Consider the following 26,463-nt stretch of genomic DNA (forward strand, 5'->3'; position numbering starts at 1 on the left):
GTAAAGGGCGAGAATTGTACAGACACTTGCTGAAAAGCCCAGCAATAGCAAAGAAACATTCTGAATGAATCCACAGTGATACTGAAAAGCATGTTTTAAATGATCATTTCCAACGTAGTTTTTAGCTGCAACTCAGTTCCCCTGGGCAATGGTGTCCAGCGCACTTTGGAGCCTGAGTTCTGAAGGACTACAACAATGGTGGCTCAAGAAAGGAGCTCCAGTCTGTGCATGGCACCACATGTAAACTGAGTAATTATCAGTAAGACTGTGTTTTAAACATGATTAGCACTAGTTTCTTTATACTTCTTTCAATTAAAAATGTAAAACTACTTTTATAAGAAATTATGTCTTACCGGTAAGTCAGTGAAAGCAATACCTGAAAAGGAAAAAGAAAAAAAAAAGTGGCATTAGAAGCTGTTTTTCAAGGGCAGAATACGCTGACAAGCTGAATTTAACTAAAAAAGAAGGGAAAGAATAGCAAAAGAAGAAAAAACTAAAAACCTAAATATAAAATAACAAGACAAATTTTTTTCTCAGTAATGCTTAGCAGGACTGAGAGAATGCTGGCCCCTTCCAAGCTCATCTTTCTTGTTAGTTACACACCAGTCTTATCTCTGGGGGCTGCTGCTGCCTCCAGGATTTCTGAAAAGGTTTCAGAATATATCTTCAGAGCTATGTTAAGAACCACGTAAGAAAACTGGTTGCAAAACAGTCATTTAATTTCTGCCCTACACCTAAGCTGCTTCACCCAGCCTTATTATTTAATCTTCCTTACTTCGACTTAGCTTTTAAGTAATTTTGAGGGGAAAAGATTTTCTGTTACCCAAAACAAGAAAAGGTAAACAGAAAATACAGCACCTGTTTCTTTAAAAAACAAAACTTATAAAAGTATACTTGCAAATAACTTCTGACTACTCTGAAAAAAGAACTAATTCCTCTTTCAAAGGGCACAGATTTATATAGTCGAGAATTTCTCTGGAATGTCCTTTGATAGTAGTTTCCACAGTTGTGTACCAAATACATTTGAATATTGGCAATACACTGGAATAAATCTACTGACGTCCCAAAGTGATGGCGTAATAATCTCCCTTCAAATATTTAGATACATTACTTAGGCAAAAATAAGATAATAAACAAACCAAATATCTCTGTAGGACCTCATTCATATATTTAAAAAGACTGAGCTCTAGAATAACAAGAAGGGTGGTGTTGGTGACTCAGTTAATCACAATCCTTTCTGAACACACATTAAAACAAAATAAAACTAGGCCAGCACCACTACCTCTATGGTGTTGAGCACCATCTAAAAAATGGGGGCCCTTCTGTGAAGTTATCATTAAGGTCTCTTCCCACTTGGGATTCTGTGGCTCTGTAATCGTGCTGTAACCAGAAAAACACAACTATCTGACTCTACTTATTAAAGTAAGAAAGTTAGAAGGGAAACTGACTATTAAATCCCTATTATATATGCTTTTAAATAAATGTGTAAAATGTATAAAAATAGTCCTTTGTAATTAAAAACTACTGATTTCATGACTTTTAAAAACTAGTAATTCATGTTGGCCTGTCAAAAGGAAAAGCAATGCTGGAGTTCTCCCCATCCTCCTTAAAACATTCCGATTACCTTGAGCTTCATTAATAAATAGAACGCAAAATGACTTGAGGGCCAAACAAATACAACAAGTTATTCTAAAAAATTTCAGAAAACTAAAAAGGATACAGAAAACAAGAGAATAAATAAAATACTATCATACACTGTATAAAATAATTTTTTATAAAACAGAAGCCTAATCAGTTATTTTCCTCGAAAATATCTATTGGTAACAAAGACGGTCTAAATTTATACTGTTTTAGCAAAATTTCCTTTTGTCAGTAATTACTGAAATCCTTACTTTACCAAAAACTCTAATGAAAAATTCAGCCTGGTTCCACAGACTCACACCTCTGAACACTGCCACCTACAGCACCACAGCCTACACACAGATTCAGACCGCAAAGTTGCCATTTTAACAAGTTGTGTAATTATTTACATTTTACACAGAAAACAGTTTTCTTCCTAGTTTCCCAATCTGTCAAGAGGCTTTCTGAAAAGTGATCTTCAACTGATGAATGATAAACAAAACAAAGTCAAAAAATTTCAAAAACTTGCGTACTGAAATGTTTCTCCTTTAATTATTTTCTCAAAAACTTTCCATTTCTCTTTATATGGTAAGTAAATAAAAATTTTGAAAATTTTCAGGAAACAGAAATTAAAGATATATTAGCTTTTGGGTAGAAATTATCCACTTCAGGAAATACAAGAGAAAAGTAACTGAATAATACTGTATCTTCTAGATGCTAGAATCTGGACCAGAGATAAGCACACTGCTCCACACTGCTCCGGTAAAGGGCCAGAGAGTAATGTTTTCTGCTCTCTAGGCCATGTGATCTCTGTTTCAACTACCCAATTCTGCTATCGTAGCAGGAAATCAGCCATATACAGTGCATAAATAAATGGGTGTGGCTGTGTTGCAATGAAACTTTATTTAAAAAACTGACAGGAGACTGATTTAGCCCATGGGCTATAGCTTGCTGACCTCTGCTCTAGAGGAATAATTTTTGTGCACCAATGTTTTATCACTGCATCCCCAGCACCTGGCCCAGTGTCTGGCAAATGACAGTAGACAACATTTAGTGAGTACTCACTATGCGCTAGACAATCACTTAAGAATTTCACATGCATCATTTCAGTTTGCTCTAACAACCTTAATAAGGTCAGCATTTTAGTGATCCTACTTTATGATCTGAGGCACAGAAAAGAAACTTGCATAAGGTTATACGGCCACACCAGGATAAATCCCAGGCAACTGAAGAACCACACTGACCACTGTTTTACTGCCTCTTTACATGCTTAATACACGTTAATTAAATTTATGATGGAATAATGACAAATGTTTCAAAGTTACTTAATATTAGCATGTGATTCCATCATTAGGTACCCTTTTCTTAAATAACATCTTACATTTTTAAAATAGCTTTCTTACTCAAGAGAAAATTTCAATGTAAATGCCTGGGAAAATCTAGTAAGAAAAAAATTATAGCACATCATCTATGATCTCATCTCCTAACACTTCTCCTCTGGAATAAAGTTTATAACTAAAAAGATAAATTTTGGTTTTAAAAATGTCTTCTTTTGCACCTTTGAACCAAAGGTCATTTCTCCTGGTTTAAGATTTTAAATTATCTTAAGCAGCCAAGCCAACAAGGACCATCCCAGTTTGCTTTGATAAGTCAGGGCTGGAATAGTAACAAATAAACTAGAAGGGCTGTATCCTCCTGGGAACCAGCTGGCCACAACAATCAAATCATAGATACACATAATCTGCATGCATTCTTTATCATTTTTTTGTTCCAAAGTGAACCTAAGAATCTCTGTGCACTTGCTACAACCTTTAAGTCAGATAGCACAGGACTTTAGAATCAGTATTAAAAATCAGAAGGAAAAATTTTAAACTGAATATAAATAACAACTTTATATAAGGAGTATGTTGAGATACTTTAAAAAAAGAATAACTATTACTAATGTAGCCAAAGAGTTAGGATTTTATACTATGAAATTCCAGAATAGTTTTTTGTGTTATATTAAAGAACATTTATTATATGTCTAAGCATACTATTTTCAGCTTAATTTTTAAATATGATTTATATGCAACCTGAAATGTTTGCCTTCTGGGGTTACTTAGTTTTTGCTTTCTTTCACTTCACCTCATCAGAAATAATTTGCTATTCTGAATCAAGGATGTTTCAAACAGTAAAATAATGTGAAACCTTTTTATTTTTAAAGCATTAGTCTTGCTACCCTTTATACTTTCTGCAATACAAAAACGAAAAACAAAAAACTTCTAAGAAAAGGGAGCCTAACAACCACACATAATTTTAAATCTGAAGTATCATGGGTATTATTCAAATAGAATTCCTTATTTCTTGTCAGTCTTACAACGAATAGATTTGCTCATGCTTTTATTAATCTATTTATTTGCCACCTGTCTTTTACAAGTTTTGCTGTTACTTGCTTATTTGAATTCTGCTCCCTTTTGCAGAACTAACTTGTAGTCACCATCCCTTATCAATCTGTTATAGGCCTGATTCGTCCATATGTCAACACTCTTCATTTGGTTGGGAGCACCAAGCTTTTCCTAGCTTTGTTATTACCCCCACACTCTACTAAAAACTGACGGCCCTTTTTTCTTACCACCTGTTACCTAGAGCACTGGATCAGATTGTGAAGGACTTAATTCAAAGCAAAGTAGAAAACACTCAGCATTTCTATTACTAGAATAAATATCTGAGCATGAAGGTTATTTCTAGTTAGTCCTAAATATGTGATACAATGTGGCTTTCATTGTTAAAAAAAAAAATAAGGGCTTTTAGTTGAATGTGGACCCATCATACTTTAGATTTAAATATTGACCATTTCCTCAACTCCCACCTAGAAGGAACAAAGTAATCATTTCCAGGGGCATCTATTCGTAAAAGAAGAATCACACAATAAGTACAATTACCATGCTGTAAGTACAATAATCACAACATCTGGTTATTTTACATGCAATTCATTATCTTAGTACCTAAACTATGTCCATTCTTGGTGTAGAAGCAGGTATTGTTGATAAGGTTAACACAACAGCCAATGACATCACCAGTTGTAAAAGTTGGTCCATAAGGTTGTCCCGTTCCAGAAGAACAAAATGAATGTCCATCATCACCATGATAACCATATGAATGTTTATCCCAGCCTAAAGAGAAAGTTCCAGTATATTTACAGTGAAAAGTAAGGTTCCTCTATACTACAGTTAGTCACCAAGAGTATAACAAGATAAGCAAGAACAGTACTACAACAGATAGTACAAAGATAAAATTCCCAAAAGGACATGTAAATTTTCAACAATTACACAACATAACTTCCATATTAAAATACTGCTTACAATGTTAAGGAAAGTAAATTTGCCACGCAGAATGCTAAAGCATGTCTTAAACAGAGAGGACAACTACCAGGGAAAAAAAAAAGAAAAAAAAAAAAAAACATGGCAAGACATTTTTCCACGCATACTTCCTTTGCTAACAGACCAAAGGAATTTTGCTTTGATTTGGTTTAAACACACACACATACACACACACACACACACACACACACACACACACACACACAGAGTTAAATATAAAATAGGACATTTTTCTTTCAATTTTCAAAAACTTTTCCCCAAGGTTAATTTTTAACATTAGTGAACAAAATACAGAAAATATAATCTAAGAATCACTTGCATATGATTAATGGTTCGGGGAAACAGTTTTGCCATTCACACTGTCCTTAGTTTACTTTTAGTATCAGTCTTCATTCCCAGAATATTAAACAAGCAAAAATGAGTTAAAAGCCAGGAATATGCTGGGTAAGAAACAGAACCAACCCACATTAAAATATTTAAAGTCTTTGGTATGACCATGTACTGGAAGTTGAAAATACCTAAAAACAAAACAAAAACAAGCAAAACAAAACAAAGCATGGCATATATGTTATGTTTTGCTAAATAGCATAAAATTTATTAAAACCACTCAGCTGCCACTTTGAACTCGTAAGTGATTTAAAATACAGAAGATTAATGTACTTAACTATTTTAAATTACTACTCGAAATTTTTAGCCAGAGTTGGCCATAAGACTGTACTGCATTCAGTCATAATGTACCTGGTAGTCTGTTCATGTTCACTCCTTGAGCAGAAAGACCAATTCCCATGTAACTGTTTAAAAAAAGGAAGAAAGCAAAGCAGGTTATTAGAGTCACATATGTATAAATTACCAAACACTCTCAAAACATTTTCAGAACCAAGCCCAAATGAAACTCACAGGGTAGCTACAAAAACGTTATCAGGATTCATGAAATAGCAAAGAGGGCAATATTAAGCGATAACAAAACCCAAGTTCACAGTAAACTCCTATAGCAATCATCCATAAATATACCCAAAGTATTACTAACACTTCTGCACTCTAACAACTATAGAAATCTTTCCAACTTATCGTCACCTATAAATATTTAGGATTATATCTACCTATCTACATATAAATATTTAGAATTAATACTTCTAACAAAAAGTATAGAGGAACTTGTGGAAGAAAAAAGCAATGTTAAGAAACAAATGTGTTCCAAAAGGACGCAGTAAAAATCTAGTCTCCACATACAAGAACATGGAGACCTATTGGAAAAAAATGTCCAGTTCATATAAAAATATATGAAATACTTAACAGAATTACATGAAAAATAGGTGCCATGCAGAATCTATATATTGGTTTTCCAAAAATGTTTTGACAAATTGACAAAATGTACCTAAACATGGGACTCTTAATTATTAATTTATGAAACACTAGAATAAAATTATCTCTACAAAAGAAATACAAGAGAAAAGGTCATTATTAAGGTATGCAATTCATTTTTTAAAGTTTATAAAATATTAATAAAACTTGCTAAGGACAGTTCAAAGACAGGGAAGTATAAAGAAATATACTTATAAATAACAGTTGAAAAAAGAAAAACAATAAAAAAGCAAACTGATCCAATTTGTTAAAAGGTAGTTGACTGTGATTGTATCAAGATTAAAATGGCATTTGACAAATTTCAGCTACCACTCCTAATAAAAACTCCAATAAGAATGAAAGGCACTATTTAAACATGGTATCTTTTTTTCCAAATCTAATATAGCAAGTAAGGTATTCAACAGTGAAACACTGAAGGCATTTCCACTAGAATCAACAACACAGAGATGCATACAACTGTTAAACACCATTTTGAAGGTTTTAGTTTAATAAGAAAGCTAAATAACCAGTATAAATTTTAGAAGATATAAAATTATCTTAATTTGTTGTTGCTATGATTATGTAGGTAGGAAACTATGGAACCTACTAAAAGCTTCTAGAATTGTGTATTTTGACAAAATGACTGAATGTAAGAAAAACATTTTTATTTCTCTTCTAGAGAATAAGCAGCTAGAGAAATGAAGTGGTATGTATAGACAGACCAAGCATAATAACTACAGAAACTTTTTAAATGGGAATAAAGAGTTCAAGTAAGGCTCAAAAACAGTATTCTAAAAGCAGTAAGTAAATGTGTATTTTAGGTATCCTGATAACTGGACAGCATAAAAATAGCAATCTTTCTAAAATTAATATATACACATAATGAAGTTCAAGATAGACTCCAAATAAATTTTTTGAACTAGAAAAAGTGATTTTAAAGTTCATACGGGAAAATAGAGAATTTTGATTAAGAGGAAATTTTTAAAAAGAAAAACAACTTAGTGTTTGTCCTACTACATAACAAAACTCATAGGCAATGGAATTTACAAGAGCAATATTACTAGTAAGAGTATGTGTCAAATGACACAAGAACGACAAACATTAAGAAACAACATTTTGTGTGTCTAGTCAAGAGTCATTAGAAAAAAGTTTTTAAGTTGGTATTCTCATTCCGCCTCTTTGGTCCAAATATAATATACAATGTAATTATTTATTTAAAAAAAAAAGTAGTAAGTCACAAGATAATCTTGAGAAGAAACACAAAGCTATGAGCAGGGATACAACTCTGGGCCTGTGGGCACTCACTACTGGGTAGGAGTTTCTCCTTCTGAGGAAACAAAGAACAAAATGGCTCCACAAGCAGATCAGGTGCCACACTCACTGCTTAAAGCCAACACCTGGAATAGGCTTCCCCTCCTGGAAGGAGGATAAGAAAACACCGACACCACCTGTTGCCTCGGCTAAAGCTTATATGACCCTTTGGCCTAGCTGGGGAAGGGGAAAGTAGCAGCCTCTTGACTAGGGTCTGGATAACATTGTTGAATGGATCCATGACTGAATCTGCAATACTCCCAATATTGCCTTGAAGACAGAACCTGGAAACTCTAATGCAGAACTGGTTTTAGATTGGGGGCCCAGAAGTTAGAAAGCAACTATAAACTGTAATAAAAAGAAAATAAGTACAGGGCTAGACAGATAAACAAAATGAAGACAAATGTTAAACTTTCCAACTAAAATGAGGCTGCAAAAACAAAATTCTAAAATATATACTAGATCTATTTTAGAAATACATATGAGGCCAACAAACATGAATTCATTCTAGATTCCATCAATCAATGGATAGCATGACAAGAAAAAAATTTTTAAATACATTTAGGATTATGTAAAAGAAAAAAGGATACACTATCCCTAAAGAAATAAAATGGAGCATAAATATTTACTGAGATGATTTAGCTAATTCCACAAGTGAAAAATATGTTGAGTTGAAAGTGCATATCACATACAGAGAAAGGTAAAAATAAATTCACACATAAGTACATTATAGACTATCAATACAAACAATATCCTAAAAGTTTCCAAAGAAAAAGGCAGATTACCTCTGAAGGAATGACAATTAGACTGACAGCTGACTTCTCCCCAGCAACAGCTGATGACTGTAAACAATGGCACAGAGTACTGAAGGTAAAGACTGCCAATCTGGAACTTAATTCCCAGGTAAAGTATTACTCAAGAAGGAGAGCAACTAAGATATTTTAAGGCATTATAAAGCTAATGCTTTACTATCCACAAATGTTCACAAAAGGACTATTTGTGGGTAGAGTTTAGCAGAAAAACAAGTGAAAAACAGAAGAAATGCATAAGACAGAGAAACAATAACTAGCAAAGAAAATGATGGCATTTTCTAAAATTACTTGCTGAAAAAAACAGTATGAAGAATTTTAAAAATCTGTAATCCAGTCATAATATGCTAGAATACAATTCAAAATTACTTGACATGCAAAGACACAGCAAAACATGACTCATATTCACGAGAAAAGACAAACAAAAGAGAATGACTGAGACTATGAAGTAATTGGAATTAGCAGCTAAAGTAGTTAAAGCAGTTGTTACAATGCTCAAGGATGGAAATGGAAATATACTTGTACTGAATGAAATGAAATTTTACAAACAAGAAACAATTTTTTAAAATGGAAATTTTGGAGCTGAAATATATTTCAAATAAGCATTTACTAATGTACCTAATGGCACACTGGAAATGGCAAAATGAGTAAGTAAATATGAAGACAAAACTAATATGAAGAACAGAGGAAAAAATACTGATGGAATAAAAAGTGAGTCCCTGGGGCAGTATCAAAAAAAGTCTAACATACATGTAACCAAAGTCCCACGAGAAGAAAAAAAGACAACGGAACAAAAAAAATAGAGAAAAGTTTCCCAAATTGGGTAAAAGAAAAAAATTTAGAGTCAAAAAGCATGGCAAACCTCAGCAGGTTAAGTACAAAGAAAGGAACACCGAGGTGCAAATCACAGTCACACGGCTGGAAACTAAAAATGAAGAGAAAGGATTAAATGCAGCCAGAAAAAGAATGATACATTACTTCCATGGAAACACTAAGCTGAATTTTTACTGACTTCTCACAAGAAAATATGAAGGCCGTGAGACAGTGGAACAAAATATTTCAAAGAACAGAAAAGGGGGAGGGAAATCCATGCCAACACAGGGTGTTATATTCAGGGAAATATCCTTCAAGAATGAAAGCGAAATAAAAATTCTCAGATAAAAGGAAAACAATGTGTTACCAGCAGTCCTGCACTAAGAAAAATGCTAAGGAAAATCTGCCAAACTGAAAGGCATCAGACAGATATACCATGTATCTACATCATATATGAAGGTATATCAGATAGATACCTGGATTTTCAAGGCATGAAAAGCACTGAAAATGGCACCAGCATGGGTACATAATAAAAGATCACTTTCATTCTTAATTTTCTTAAAACATGTATGACTCCTTAAAGCAAAAATAACATGTATTGTGCAGTTCATAAGATATATAGATGTAGTATCTATGGCAACCTCAGCAAGAAGGACAGGAAGAGGGGAACCTGTATGATTCCAAGTTTCTGTGTTTTATGTGAAATAGTAAAACATCAATTCTCAGTAAATTATAAAATAGAGGATGTATACTAAAACCTTTAGAGTAATCACCAAAAAACTGCGAAGAGATATTAAAAAGTCAATCGGTAAATTAAAATGGAATTCTAGTAGTATACCAAAAGGATGATATATCTACCAAGTAGTAGTTAATCCAGGAACACAACATTGGTTTATATTCAAAACACCAATCAATGTACTTTACCAAATTAGGAGAAAACTCAAGTGATCATTTAAATAGTGGGAGGAAAAACATTTGACGAAATTCAACACCCATTCACAATAAAAACTCTAAGCCAACTAGAAATACAGGGGAAGTTCATCAATCTACATTTACAAAAAACCTACAGCTAGCATACTTAATAGTTAAATACTGAAAGCTATTTCTGTATGATCAAGAACAAGGTAAGAGTAACAGCTCTCACCATTTCTATTCAACGTAGTACTGAAACCCTAGGCATTTCAATAAGCCAAGACAGAGAAATAAAAGGCATAAATGAAAAAGAAATAAATCTTACTTTATTTGTAGATGACATGACTTTAACAAAAGAAAATCTTAAAACACACAAAATAATCAGAATTAATACGTGAATTAACAGGGTTGCAGGATACAAAGTTACTATATAAAAAACCTACTGTTATTTGTATATACTGGTAGCAAACACTAAGAAAGTAAAATTTTAAAAATAATTACATCTACAACAGCACCAGAAAACAAAATATTTGAGAATTGAGCAAAAGGCAGTAAGATTTCTCTGCTGAAAACTACTGAACACTGATGAGGGGAATTAAAGAAGACATAAATAAATGGAGAGACATGCCATCTGTATGGTCTAGAAGACTCAGTATTATTGGGCTGCAATTCTCTCCAAATTGATCCCTAGAATCAATGCAATCCAAATTATACTCACACTAGGTGGTTTCTGTAAAAACTGACAAAATGATTCTCACCTTTATACAGAAATGCACAGGATCTAAAAATATCCAAAGAAAGTTTGAAAAAGAATACAGTTGTAGGACTTCACTATCTGACCCCAAGATTTACTATAAAACTGAGTAATCAAGACAGTACATGGCACTGGCACTAAGGATAAACAAATAAATCAATGGAATGGATTAAGAGTGAGCCCAAAAAGAGATCCACACTTACACAGTCATGTAATATTTTACAGGGGTGCCGAAACAATCCAAAAGGGTAAGGAAAGTTTTTCTAACAAAAAGTGGTAGAACTGACAAACATTTGCAAAAAGGGAACATTAATCTCTGTCTCACACAACATATAAAACTCAACTGAACATGGTTTATAGTCCTAAATATTAAGTTAAAACTATAAAGCTTCTAAAAGAAAACATGTTAAAATATCTTAATGACTTGGGGATCAAGCAAATATTTATTAGGACAAAGGAAGCAAGAACCATAAAATAATACACTCATAAATTAGACTTCAGCAAAATTAAAAGCTGCTAAAAAGACATAAGACAATCCAATTTTTCTAAATAGACAAAAGATCTGAATAGACACTTGACAAAATAGGATACTGCAAATAACCAAGAAGCACATGAAACTGCTAGACACTATTAGTCATTAGGGAAACGCAAATTAAAACCACACTGAGATAGTACCATACATGGTCAAAACCTAAGACTGACAAGACTGATACTGCCAAGGATATGGCACAATAAGAACTTCAATACACTGCTGGTGGAAATGTACAATGGTACAACCTCTTCAGAACAATGGCAGGCAGTTTCTCACAAGACTGAACGTGTACTTACCCCAAGACCCAGCAAACCCACTCATAAGAGAAATGAAGCCATACGTGTACCTAAAGACTCATACAGATATGTTCATGAGAGCTTTCTTCACAATGAGATCAATCTGAAATAGCCTGGGTATCTATCAACAAATAAATGGATATACAAATTGTGGTATGTCTTACTCAGAAATAAAAAGGAAAATGAATTACTGATATACATAACACAGATGATCTAAAAAATGTTATACTGAATCAAGGAAGCCTTACAAGAGTATTGCTATATGATTCCTTCTACAGGCATACCTCATTTTATGTGTTTCACAGATACTGAAGTTTTTTGGGTTTGTGGTTTTTTTTTTCTTTAACACATTGCAGGTCTGTGGTAACCATGCATCGAGCAAGTCTATCAGCACTGATTCTCTAACAGCATGTGCTCACTTCATGTCTGTGTCACACTGTTAATTCCTGTAATATTTCAAACTTTTTCATTATTATTAGCATTTTTAAGCAATAAAGTATTTCTAAATTAAGGTGTAGACTTACTATGATATCATGCTACTGCACACTTAATAGACTACAGTATAATGTAAACATAACTTCTATGCACTGGGAAACCAAAAACTTCATGTGACTCACTTTGCTTCATTGTGGTGGTCTAAAACAGAACCTGCAATATCTCTGAGGTGTGCCTGTATAAAAAGTTCTGGAACAGGCGAAATGAAAATAATAGTCACCTCTGAGAGGGTGATAACAAGGCCTAAATGGGAACAAGTATGAAAGGACATTTCTAAGGATGATGGTATAGCTCTGCTTTTCACCAGGAGCTTGCACTACCCAAGTGTGTGAACATCTGCAAAACTCATCAAATGGCACACTTAAAAGATAAGTGCATTTCACTGTGTGTAAATTTTACAACGATGAAAAAAAGAGCAATAAACAAGTATCAAATTCTAGTTAATGATATGCATGCTGCAGAAGTTCAAAGTTAACTCTACTTACTTTGAAATGCATCAAAAAAAAGATGGATCAATGAATGGATAGATATGGGATAGAGCAATTACAGTCAGTTCTGGTATTACGTGACATTTGAGTTTCTTAAAATCACTGCACTATACAACATCATGCAATAAAAAACCACAAAGCTTATGGAGGAACTGGTGTTAAGAGCAAAACATTCAAAAACTTCATCAGTATCATATTTTTAAAAAAAGATAAGACCCAAATAAAACCACTAAAATTCAATAAAAATGATTTTACACATGCTGAATTGTCAAGAAATACATAAATACCGCAATAAATATGGCACTTTACACTGAAAAAGACCCGAAGTTTACTGGGGAAGTGGATGACGTAGGACTGCAGCCTGTGAGTTACTGTGAAGTGGTGGAAGGAGTTACGTGACGGGAAATTTGCAACACCAGATGTAGATGGGTGCGGCTCATAACAAAAAAGTGAACCAAGATACTGGCAGATGTTGGAGGTGTTGCATGACATATAAAAACAAGCTCAAATTCGATAGCAGTGAGGGAATGGAAAGATTTATTTGAGTACATGGACAAGAAATTTATTACTGTGATGCTATGTGTTTAGAAGTGGAAATGGACATGAAGATTTTTTAGATCAATTTATCAGTACAAATAATTTTAAATTATACATTATTAGCACTTCTAAGTAAGTAACAGTTGTGCCAAAGAGCAAATAACAGAGACTAAGAGGATTAGTTTGGTTTAATTCATATTACAGACAGATTTAAGTTTTACTATATTGTTTGTCCGATCTGTTCTCTCCATCATCCTTTTCTGTGATCTTTGTATTTTTCTATTTTATGATCTTTCTTACTTTTTGCCATATATTTTGGTATTGTATAAGTGAGTATCATAATAAGTTTTTAAAAGCTGCACCTTTAATATATTACATCCTTGACTGCATTAGTATATTTATCAAATGCTGACAATGCAACACATAACTTTTCAAAACCTGTTTATCTCTTCCTATATGTTTTGATACTATGGTCATAATTTACCTCTTTATATGTCACACACTAAACAGAATCATGTTGTATTATTAACCCAATTAGACCAACAAGCTTCTCATCAGAAAACAGGAAGCCCAAAGGCAGTGGGATGATATACTGCACTTGCTGAAAGAAAAAACTATAAACCAACAATCCTGTATCCAGTAAAACTATACTTCAAAAATGAAGAAATTAAGACATTCCTAAATAACAAAAACAGAGGATCTGTCACTAGCAGTCCTACACTATACAAAATAATACAGTGGAAAAGAGAGGAAACTAGACAGTTACACAAACGCATACAAAGGAATAAAGAACACCAGTAAAGATGACTGCATAGGTAAATATAAAAGGCAGCATAAACATATGTTTTTTGTAACTCTGCTCTCTCCTATCTAACTTAAAATGACACAAAGCAATAATTATAACTCTCTGGGCTTAAACTGTTTAAAGATATAATTTTATGTCAGTAAGAAGAAAAAGAAGGGAGGAAATACAGATACTATGGAGCTAGGTTTAATACATTATTGGAATTAAGTTGATATTAATCCAAATTATATTGTTTTGAGTTAGGATGTTATCTGAGTAATCCTCCGGAGCAACCACTAAGAAAATAACTCAAAAACTACAGAAAAGAAACCCCAATGAAATTAAAAGGTACACCAAAAAGTTTACTTCGAACAAAAGAAAACAACATAAGAAAAAAGTGACATAAGACCAAAATGGCAGGCATAAGTTCTACCTTATCAGTAATCACAATTAATGCGAATAGGTAAATTCATCCAATCAAAAGGTAGAGTTTCACAGAACAGATTTTTCTTTTTCTAAAGATCCAATGAGATGTTGTCTGTGGAGACATTTTAGATTTGAACACACAAATAGGTTGAAATTAAAAGGAAAGAAAAATAAATACCATGCAAATAGGAATCAAATGAGAGCTGAACTAATACCAGATAAAACAGACTTTAAAACAAAAGTTGTTACTAGAAATAAAACAATATATTTATCATGATAAAATGGTTAACACATCAAGAAGACATAAAAATTATACACAAACTCAAACCTAATAACAGACCCCTAAAATATTAAAGCTAAAACTCAAGAATTAGGGAGAAATACACAATTTATCATAATGGTTGGAGACTTCAATACCTACTTCCAATAATGGATAAAACCACCAAACAGAAGATCAAATAGAAATGTAAAACTTCAATATAACTGGAAAGAACCCAGAACTAACAGTTATAGAACTTACCACCAAGCACGGTAGAATACATATGCTCAAGTGCACACAGATCTTCCAGGATATATTAGGCCATAAAACAAGCCTCAATACATTAAAAAAAAAATTGAAATCATACATAATATATTCTCCAACCACAAGAAAATTAAATTAGAAATCACAAACAGAAGGATTTTTGGAATGTACACAAATGTGTGGGTACTAAACAACACACTCCTAAAAAAAAAATACAACAAAGAAATCACAAAGAAAATTTTAAAATATTTAGTAATGAATGAGAATGAAAACACAACAGACCAAAACTTGTAAGATGTAGCTAAAGTAGTTCTTAGAAGGAAATTTATAGCTGCAATTGCCTGTAATAAAAAAAGAAAGATCTTTAATGAATAATCCAACCCTCAACCTTGAGAAACTAGAAGAATAAACTATTAAACCTGAAACAGGCAACAGGAAGGAAACCATACAGAGTAGAGCAGCAATAAAAGAGAGACCAAAAAAATAACAGAATCAATGAACAAAAAAATTGGTTCCACTAAGCAAGAAAAAAAAAAGAAAGACTCCAATTACTAAAAATCAGGAATAAAAGTAGAAATATTACTGCCAAACTAAAAAAGACTATTAGGAAATAAAGATTATAAGAAAATACTATGAATAACTATATAGCAACAAATTATGTAACTTATTTTAAATGAACAAACTCCTAGAAAGTCACGAACTATCAAAACTGATTAGCAATCTTAAAACTTGGCACAAAGAAAAGCCCATGCTCAGAGATGGCTTCACTGGTGAATTCTACCAAACATAGGAAGAAAAATGATCACCAATCCTTCTCAGACTCTTCTTACCCCAAAAGTTAGAAACACTTTCTAACCAATTCTACAAGGCCAGTGGTACCCTCTTGCCAAAATTAGATAAAAATATCATAAGAAAACAACAGAAAAATATCCTTTGTGAACACAGATGCACAAATCCTCAACAAATTACTAGCAAACCAAACCCAACAACACATAAAAAGGATTATACACCATGACCAAGAGGAATTAATGCCAGGAATAAAAGGATGGTTTAGAAACAGAATCAATGTAATACACTATATTTAAACAGAATAAAGGATAAAATCCACATGATCATCTCAATAGACATTAAAAAAAAGAATTAAGACAAAATCCATCACCCTTTCCTGATAAAGATAATCAATTAATTAGAAATAAAAGGGAATCTCCCAACCTGATAAACATCGTATTTAATGTTAAGAGACTGCTCTTCCCTTAAAATCATGAACAACAAAAAGATATCCTCTTTTATTACTTCTATTCAACATGGTACTGGAGGTTCCAGCCTGGGCAATAAAGCATGAAAAATAAATTAAAAGCACCAGATTGTTAAGGAAAGAGTAAATATCCTCTATTCACATACAACATTATTTTGTATATAAAAATCCAAAAAAATCCTTACCAAAGTACTATTAAAATCAATATACAAGTTCAGCAAGATTGCAGGATATAAGTTCAATATGAAAAAATCAATTTTATTTCTATACACTAGCAATGAACAATTTGAAATTTAAGAAAACAATTCCATTTACAATAGAATAAAAAAAATCTATAAATAAGCTTAATAAAACAGTACAAGACTTGAATACTAAAAACTACAAAACATTGAAAGAAATGAAAGAACAGCTAGCTAAGTAAATGGATAGGCAACCATGTCCATGGATTGGAAGAATTAATATTAGTTAATATTGTTAAGACAGCAATATTCCTCTAATTAATCTAGAGATTCAAGGCAATATCTATCAAAAGTCTAACTCATTTTTCTTCAGGAACTGACAAACTGATTCTGAAACTCATATTGCAATGGGGCCCAGAAGAGCCAAAACAATTTTGAAAAGGAAGAACAAAATTGGAGGACTCACACAACCCAATTTTAAAACTCACTATAAAGTTATAGTAATCAAGAGAGTGTATTATTGGCTTAAGCACAGACATATACACTAATGTAATAAAATTCAGAATCTAGAAATTAATGTGGGGATATAGCTCAGTTGTAGAGTGTGCTTGGCATGTACAAGGTCCCGGGTTCAATACCCACTACCTCCATTAAAATAACTAAATAAATAAATAAACCTAATCCACCCCCCAAACAGAAATTAACACTGACATTTATGATAAATTGATTTAGACAATTCGAAAGGGGAAAGAATAGTTTTTTCAATAAATGGTTTGGGGACAACTGGATATATCTATGCAAAACAACAAAGGTGAATCAATACCTCACATCATATTCAAAAATTAACTCAAAAATGGAATCAAGAGCTAAGAGGAAAGGCCAAAACTGTAAACTCTTAGACACAAATATTGGACTAAATATTCATGACCTTCAATTAGGCAATGGTTTCTTAGATATGACACCAAAAACACAAGCAAGGAAAGAAAAAGATAAACTAGACTTCATAAAAATTTAAAATTTTGTCCTTCAAAGGACACCATCAAGGAGGTAAAAAGACAACCCAAAGAATAGGAGAAAGTATATGCAAATCATATAGGTGACAGGTTATTTCTATCCAGAACATATAAACAACTCTTAGAACTCAACTATAAAAAGAAAACCTAACCAAAAAGTGGGCAAGGGATCTGAATAGACATTTCTCCAAAGAAGATATACAAATGACCAATAAGCACATGAAAAGATGCTCAACATCATTAATCACTAGGAAATGCAAATCAAAACTACTATTAAGATTTTACTTTGTACACACTAGGATGGCTAGAATCAAGAAGACATGTTGCTAGGATGTGGAGAACTTAAAACTTTCTCAGCTGGTGGCAATGTAAAATAGCATGCCCACTTTGGAAAACAGTCTGGCAGTTCCTCAAAATGGTAATCATAGTTTCCCTATAAACCATTAATTCAACTCCTAGGTATCTATCCAGGAAAAATGAAAACATATCCACTCAAAAATGTTACACAAATGTTCCTAACAGCATTTTTCGTAACAGCCAAAAAGTGTTTCTACCTATTGATGAATAGATAAACAAAATGTAATATAGCACTGCAATGGAATATTACTTGGCAACAAAAAGAAATGGAGCACTGATAAACACTACACCATGAACAAACCTTGAAAACATTACACTAAGGCAAGCCAGAAACAAAAGGTCACATATTATATGAAGCCACTTATATAAAATGTTGATTATAGGCAAATCCACAGAAACAAAATAGGTAAGTGGTTGCCTAGGACTAGGAGTCCTAGATATAACAGGATTTCTGTCAGGTGATGAAAATGTTCTAAAATTAGACAGTGGTAAAGGTTACACAATTCTGTAAAGATACTAAAAACTACCAAAGATGCTTTTAAGGGTGAATTTTTAAGGGTATGTGAATTATGTCTTCATAAAACCCTGACTAAAACATTAACAAGAGGACTTCTGGCTTCAGCTCTGATATGTAAAAAGACTGAAATCTGTTACTCCCATTCTCACAAGAAAAGAAGATGAACAAATGTAAAGCAACAACTCTCCCTAGATTCATCAGAAAACTGAGTTCACAGTGCAAAATGCCTTCAGGAAAATGGAAAAGACAAGTGAATATGGAGAATGAGGGCTGAGCAGGAGCCTCTGAAGATAGTTTAGAGAAATACTTTAAAGGTAACTGATGAATTGCTGGAGGCTGACTGTAAACCAGCTGGAGCTGTAGAACTCTTAAGAGTTCTGGTCTTAGAGAAGCCTCCATATATTCATGAGCTCTACCAGGTTATCATTAAAAAAAAAATCCCTTCCAGTTTTGTGCTCAGGGAGAGTTAAAGTAACCATTTTGAGATATACCCAGAACAATCTGTTCTCTTTAACTAAGACCTGCCTTTTTGACCTAGAGGAAGGGCAGTTAGACAACTCCAGTCACAGCTAGCCTTCCTGACTGAAGTAAGGGGAGAGGGGAAAAGACTGAACTCTTCCAAAGGGACTCTGGTCCACTACAACCACTGATATTTAATCGTTAAGTTACAGAACACTTCCCTTCCCAGTACCCATATCACCACATCGACAAGGCTCCAGTATAAAAACAAATTACAACTGAGAGAGCTGAAAGACACACTATTTAAGGAGTTTCTAGGGAAACCCCAAACAGCAGGGAAAACAAAAACAAGGAAACTAGAGGTAAATGAAGCTCTGACATCTACAGACAATATAAACAAGTAGCAAACATTAAACACAGCCTAACTCCTAGCCAGATCATTATAACACCTCACACTAAAGATCTATTTACCCAAGTTCCTACTACTCAATAAATCATGTAATTGTCAACAACAACAAAAAACGCAAAAAAAACCCACCAAGACATATTAAAATATTGGTTCTGTAAAGAAAAATTTTTTGGGCATCCCAGCAAAAGACCAAGTCTCTGTAAGAGAAAAAAGAAAATGGTTTAAGACTTTGACAATACTTCATATCCAGGTCCGTGGGGCTCAAGAAAATATAAACCAGGGATTTTACATCCAATCAAACCTTCAGATATAATGGGTATAACGGTCAGAAGCAAATGTTAAGAACCAGAGAGAATTTAATACCATTCCCATGAGCTCTCCCTGAGCTCTTTAGTTAAGAATGAGTTTCAAGGGGGAGGGTGCAGTTCAAGTGGTAGAGTGCATGCTTAGCACACCCAAGCTCCGGAGTTCAATCCCCAGTACCTCCTCCAAAAATAAATAAATAAGCAAACCTAATTACCTCCCCTCTAAAGAGAAAAAAAAAAAGAAAAAAAAAAAAAAAGAATGAGCTTCAGACAATCAAAAAACTCTAAGAGAAGCTTTGGGATAAGATCTGGTGGTGATATATACTGAATTTAGAAATAACACTAAACAATAAGGTAACAGAGTTGTGTACGCAAATGTTTGTGCCGTATATGTGTGTATGTGTGTATTAACAAAATGGAGAAGGGGAGAGTTTACTAAAAACAGAATGATTTACTGACACACTAGACTACCTAGATGAATCTCAAATGCGTTGCGCTAAGTGGAAAAAAAAAGGTTACGTTTATATGACATTTCCATTTATATGACATATGACATATGACATTCTGATTTCAAAAGGAAAAACTACAGAAACAGAGAACAGATCAGTTGTTGGCAGGAGTCAGGGGCCGAGGGAATTTGGGGACGTGAGGGAGTTGTTCTTGATCTTGATTATGGCGGTTGTTTTACGAGTCTATGCATCTGTCAAAACCCACAGACTGACACCACCACCCCCAAAAGTGAATTTTACTGCATGTGAATCAATAATAAATTTTTAAATGCCAGGAAAAAAAAAGAAAGAAGGAAAGATTCTAGGGAAGAGAGAAGGAAAGGTCAAGAAGAGGTTAGTAGCTAATTCCATCATTGCTCATAAAAGAGAATATAAAGGAGGGGACCACAGGTACTATTACAATTCCTAAATGTAAAAATACACTAACTCCCCCACTAAAAAAAACCAAATAGACTAACTGCGTCATTAAAAAAAAAAAAAACCCAAATTCAAAAGTGACAAAAATGTTTAAGTTTCCTTTCACTCCTCTCTGCAGCTAACCACTTCCCCCAGAAGCAACTAGTGTCACCAGTTACTCGTGAGATCTGTTAAAACTTTTCTATGGCATATTTGCTTATATTTTCAAAAGGAAATAATGGAAAGGAAAAACAAGAACTAGTAAAAATGGATACCTATGGGGAAGGAAGACCAGGATGAAGTGAGCCTTCTGTGAAGTGCCCTCTTGAACAGTTTTAATTTGGGAACAATGTAAATGTTCAAATGTTTTACATAATTTAAGAAAACAAAAATCAAAAAGAAAAAAAAGTAACCTCTATAAACAGAAGATAAATTTAAGTAAGTGAAACTAATGTTATGTCAAGTTGGTGGCAGAAACAGAGAAAAGAATTACTTCAAATGACTTTTAAAGCACAATATTTTGAATACTTACCCCTAGTGGGATACATTCTAAAGATAAAAATACATAAAACTAAATACATAAAAACACATTAAAAAATCATACAGTAGTGAATATTCTTTTCAGTCATAATATTAATATGTTAATTTAGAAATGTATAGTTGTGTTCGAGGACAAAGCAAATAAAAAATTGTGTCAGTAACACTAGAGACAAAGATTTCCAGAGTAAGAAAAAAGATACAAGTGTAAAATTAGAGACTTTAGGTAAAACTGATCTGGAAACTTTAACTTTGAGATGCATTAAAAAATATGATGGGTTCAGATGGACAGATTTGTGATAAAGCAAATACAGCAAAATCCTAACTCTAAAATCAAGGCGGTAGATGGGTGTTAACTCTTCTTTATGTTGGAAAACGCTGGGGAGGAAAGCTGCTGAGATTCCATGCTAAGTCACAGAGAGAGCAGCAATGGGATAAAGACAACTCTTCACTGGGCTGTGCTTCCATCCCCACAGTTACTACTCTGGAATCATTTTAAACATCTTTTTTTTTCAATTTTTTTTTTTTTGGAGGGAGAGATAACTAGGTTAGTTAATTAATTAATTATATTATATTATTTATTTATTTATTTGATGGAGGCTCTGGGGATTGAACCCATGACCTCCTGCACGCTAAGAATGTACTCTCCATTGAGCTATACCCTCCCCCCTTAAACATCTTAACAACTCTTCCTGAAAATCTTACTCAGCTGCCAAATCATCCACAAAAAAATCAAAAGGTCCAGGACTAACAGACCATGTCTCCTTATTTTGGAACCTAAGTGATTCCAGCAGCGGGCAAACAGCAAGCACTAAATATATCTGAGATAAACATGAATAGATTGGTTACAAACTGTCTGGTTCTGAAAAACTAAAATATGATTTCAAGTAATATATTAATTACAACAAAGCTATACAACCTGAATTTTACATTGAAAGATTATGGGCATCTTCAAAACATTATTAAAATGGAATTTTCTCTCTGAATTTTTAATTAAACTCATATTAAGTATAGGAAGTGGTACATTTGAGAATAATATACTTCTAAAATCTCTTTTATGTGATTCAAATATACCTTAAACCAATTCTTCTTTCTTAGACTAATGTTAAAATTCATTTGAATAGAGAAAAAAAAAAAAGGCTGAGAGACTATACCCCGAAATGTCAACTGTAGTTTAGTATGGGTATCAGGACTGCAGATGCTTTTAAAAATAGCTATGCTTTTTTCTATTTCATAGTATTTGTTTGATTTTCCCTTTTGCAGTAAGAATATACTACCCTACAACTGGAAAAAAAAGGTTCTTTAAAAAGTCCATATGCATTTGCTGGGTATTAAATAACGGATGGAGTAAAGGTGATGTGGGATTTCAACTACCCTAAAAACAGATAACCAACTCAAGAATAATTTTAGAAACATGATGACTATATATCTCTAGGGTACTTTTCCCACATTCACCGGATATTCTGTTAAATGACATTTTCCTCACCACCAAAAATGCAGCTCCCTATCTTCTTTGGTGGTTTCAAAACATAGATATAGAAGTATTCAAAATCCAAGACTCATTTTGTTCATTCCATAAACACCAAACACCTGTACTCTGTACGAGGTGCAGAACCGGGGACGTGCAGAGGAAAAGACGTCGTTCCCCACCTACCTCCTCGCAGTCAGCATATGTACCCAGCACCCATTTGGTGCCTGGCAGCGTTCTACGCGCTGAGGATACAGTAGTAAACAAAATGGACCCAAAGTCCCTTCTGCTTCTCTTCATGTGAGTCGTCTCTCATTGCTACATCCTACTTGGCATCTCCAACAACTCCACCTCAGAAATCCCACCACATCTCTTCTTAAACCTCACAAGAAACAGCAACATATAAAATTCTCTGTTTTGTCTGCTTTTATCAGCTTTTTACTGATTTCATTTCTTCCTTACCCAGCCTGAACTAAAACTGTCCATTTAAACATTCCCTCACCAGTAACCTCAGCTACAACTGTTCTTCCAACTGACCTATCACTTCCCATCCTGCATCAATCATACAATTCAACTTTCCTAACCAGCTAACCAGCTGAGTACCGAGAGAAAAATGTTGTTATGTATATAAACTGCTGTCAAAACAAATTCATGATTTTAAATCTCATAGTTGCACCATATTTTTACTTCTTTGATCAATGAATATTTACTAAGTAACTAAGTGTGGGACAACACAGATTAAGCTGCAAAAAAGACAAAAGCCTGTGCTCTCGTGGAGCTGGCACTCTAACTAAGAAGATAGATCTTACATAAATAATTATGAATCTGACACAATGCTATAAAGCGGGAGGGCAGGGTGCTATGAAAGCAGATAACAGAGGCGTCTAACCTAGTTTGGAGGTGGAAAGGTTGTCAAGACAGGCTTCTGTTCTAATCAATTCTGTATTCCAGCCCACATTCCTAATTTATATTTAACCCCTCAACTCCACCCCCTTAGCAAAGGAACTAGCCTCTTCAACTTTTCTTTGGATTCCCTATGATTCCCTCTCCTCAGTGTACACATATGACCAAGTGTCTCCCACCCAAACAGAAGCTGGACTTATCTTTCTAGAAAGTAATCTGGCCACTGCATCATGCATCTTAAAAATGTACATACTCTCCCTATCAGTGCAATAATTCTACTTCAAGAAATCTTCCCCAAAGAAATAAAGGTAAATTTAAAGCATAAAAATTATTTGAAATAGTGAAAAGAGTTAGAAGCAACTTAAATAACAACTGGAGAATAGTTACAGATGTGCCTTAATACGCGCACAACAGACTATATGCTGCAGCAACAAAGCCAAAAGAAGACAGATGGTCAGAGCTCTTAATTTTACAGTCAAATGCTTATACCTGTAACTATGTTAAGGAATACATAGTAATAAATACGGGTAAGTAAATCAGTAATAAAAGCAGAATGTACAAATGTGTAAGAAGAGTACTGCTGTGTAATAAAAAGGTGTATACATGAACACTGCAAGGAAGCAAGCTGAATTATTAACAGCAATATACAAGATGATAATTTTCTTCCTCACAGTTTTCTGAATGGATGGAGAACAACTGCTTTCCACAAGAGCAGTGCAGCTGGGCCGTGCACTGGCTCCATCACCTCCATTCCTTCCCTCTGACTCTGACACACTGCACCCGCTTCTGTCCCAACTTTAAGGAAACAACAACCTCCAAAGTGACAAACCAGCCGACTCTTCAGTTCCCTTTTTAATTGACATCCTTGCTTCTAACACACCATACTATCTAGGATCTCCCTCCTAACCCTGACCACTCCTCCTCAGAATCTTCAACTAGATTCCCCTCTCCTGTATATCTTATAAATATGGTGTTTCAGATGTCCATCCTAGGCGCTCTTCTTTTTTTACATCACATACTTGGGGGATCATATCAATCCTCAAGGCTTCAACAAGTTACATTCTGACTGACTCCAAAATCCACCTACAGCTTTTCTTTCTCCTAAACTTCATTTAATTCTTTCAACAGCTACCCTCACCCTCCCACCTTAATCAAGTTTTTTTTTCTTTAAAGTCCTAAATAGCTAGCCAATCCATCTACTTTCCTCACTAACTCTACCACACAGATTAAGCCAACTTAAAATCATAATTGCCCAACTGGTCCTCATGTGTCTTTTCTGCATTACCATCAGAGTAAGCCCCTAAAATGCAAATCCAGTGGTTATCATTCCCTTTTAAAACTGGCACCTAGAAGATAAAGATAATACACCAGAAGTCCTTCATGGTCATCTCTAGACACACTCCTACCACAGAACTCGGGGCTGCTCCTTCTCCACCAGCAGCAGCAGCAAGTGTGTGCCAAGCACTCTAATGAGTGCTTTAAATGAATCATTGAATCTAATCCATTTTACAGAAAAGGAAACAAAGAGTCTGTCAGAAAGTATAAGGTCACAGAACTAGTAAGTGACAGAGCCCATATTCAAATCTTTTTTTTTAACTTTTTTTTTAAATTGAAGTATAGTTGACTTACAACGTTGTATTAGTTTCTGGTGTCCATCTTTCTAATTCCAAGGTACTTTACTGCATTTCTCAGCAAAAGTAATTAAATCAGCTTCTAAAACAGCTATTCATCTTTTAAAATTCTGTTCATAGAGAATCTCTGGAGGAATTCCTAGGAAATTAGCTCCAGGAGGGTAAGTGGGTGGCTGAAGAACAAGGAAGTAAGAGAGACTTATGTTTAACTTCCTTTCTCTTCCATAACTGTGTGCAAGCTTTCTAGAGGCTTCCCTGATTGCCACCCCATATTCCAACAGAGTTGGTCACCCCACCACCATGCTTCTTCTCTATTTTGTTCATACAGCTATTAATACATCTATTTTGTCCTATATTTCATTATTTATTGACATGTTCCTTTCTCTTCTTACCTAAAAAACTTCTGGAGGGCAAGGATCCTGTCTCTGCCATCCCATTCCTGTAAATCCTAGGTTCATAGCACAGTATCTGGTACATAACAGGTATCCAACAAACTAAACTACCTCTTCCTCATTTTCGTTTTTTTAAATCTCTATCACACTTCACCCCCAGGCATCCCCAGCCTCACAGCCTAACTCCCATCTCCAACCATCTTTCACCCCGCCAGCACACGCTATATACTCCCCCAACCCACCCACTACTGCTTTTCTAAAACAGATACCATATCACTGCCTTACTCAAAAAGACTGAAGGCTCCCTACTACCTGCAGAGTATTCCCCCTTAGAACTGTTATCAAGGCTTTCTAATATCAGATTCTAATTCCGTTACTCCTGCAAACTCTTCACTATTAGCCCTCAACTCTCCAACAATATTGAGCCATATACCTCAGCCAATGACACCACACAGTTCCATTCCTCCCATGAGACTAGACCAATTATCAGTCTGGAGTATTTTTCTCCAACAAAGTGTCTCAAATTCTCACTCATTTCCTAAAGCCTATCAAATACTACTTCCTTTATAAATCTGTTTCTTTAAGCTAAAATTAATCATCACCTCCTCAGTTCTCCCATATACTCTTTAAGCACTTAACACGTTACGTCTTAACCTACAATTATTTGCATATGTCTGCTCCCCACCCTGCCTCACTGTACCAAGTACTGAGTTCAATACTCCTTGAGAACAAGAACCCACATTCAGTTCACTCAATGCATTTACTGAGTTTCTACTAAGTGTCAGGTCCTTCGTAGAAATATGGATAAGACAAAGACAGATAAAATAGTTTATTTATACTCAGCTCTGACAATGCCTGATATACCATACATGTTCGATATATATTTGTTGATAAATAAATACATTGCTTATTTGATGTCTTTGTTCACATTTTCTATCTGTTTCAATATGCTGCTTATTGCCAACAGAAACTAGAAGAAAAGACCTTTAAAAGCCTTACAAAGCTACATGGGAAGAAAGGCCTTTATTTCTTTTTCACTCCCCCAAGAAATAATCCAGAAAGTCAGGAAGCACAGAAGGAACATTCTGAAGGCTGAATTCTATTATCAGCAGAATTTAGGAACAGAACAGAGA

General features: G+C 34.1%; 1 protein-coding gene across 1 annotated transcript in view; it reads right to left on the minus strand.

Moving 5' to 3' along the window:
* RANBP9 (RAN binding protein 9) overlaps window positions 1-26,463 on the minus strand; it is a 73,805-nt gene that overhangs the window by 28,627 nt on the left and 18,715 nt on the right. Inside the window, 3 exon segments of the mRNA XM_074348119.1 lie at window positions 354-376; window positions 4,605-4,772; window positions 5,718-5,770. Of these exon segments, the coding sequence (XP_074204220.1) occupies window positions 354-376; window positions 4,605-4,772; window positions 5,718-5,770 (244 nt within the window).

Source organism: Camelus bactrianus, chromosome 20, assembly GCF_048773025.1.
Source record: "Camelus bactrianus isolate YW-2024 breed Bactrian camel chromosome 20, ASM4877302v1, whole genome shotgun sequence".
Taxonomy (NCBI): Eukaryota; Metazoa; Chordata; class Mammalia; order Artiodactyla; family Camelidae; genus Camelus; species Camelus bactrianus.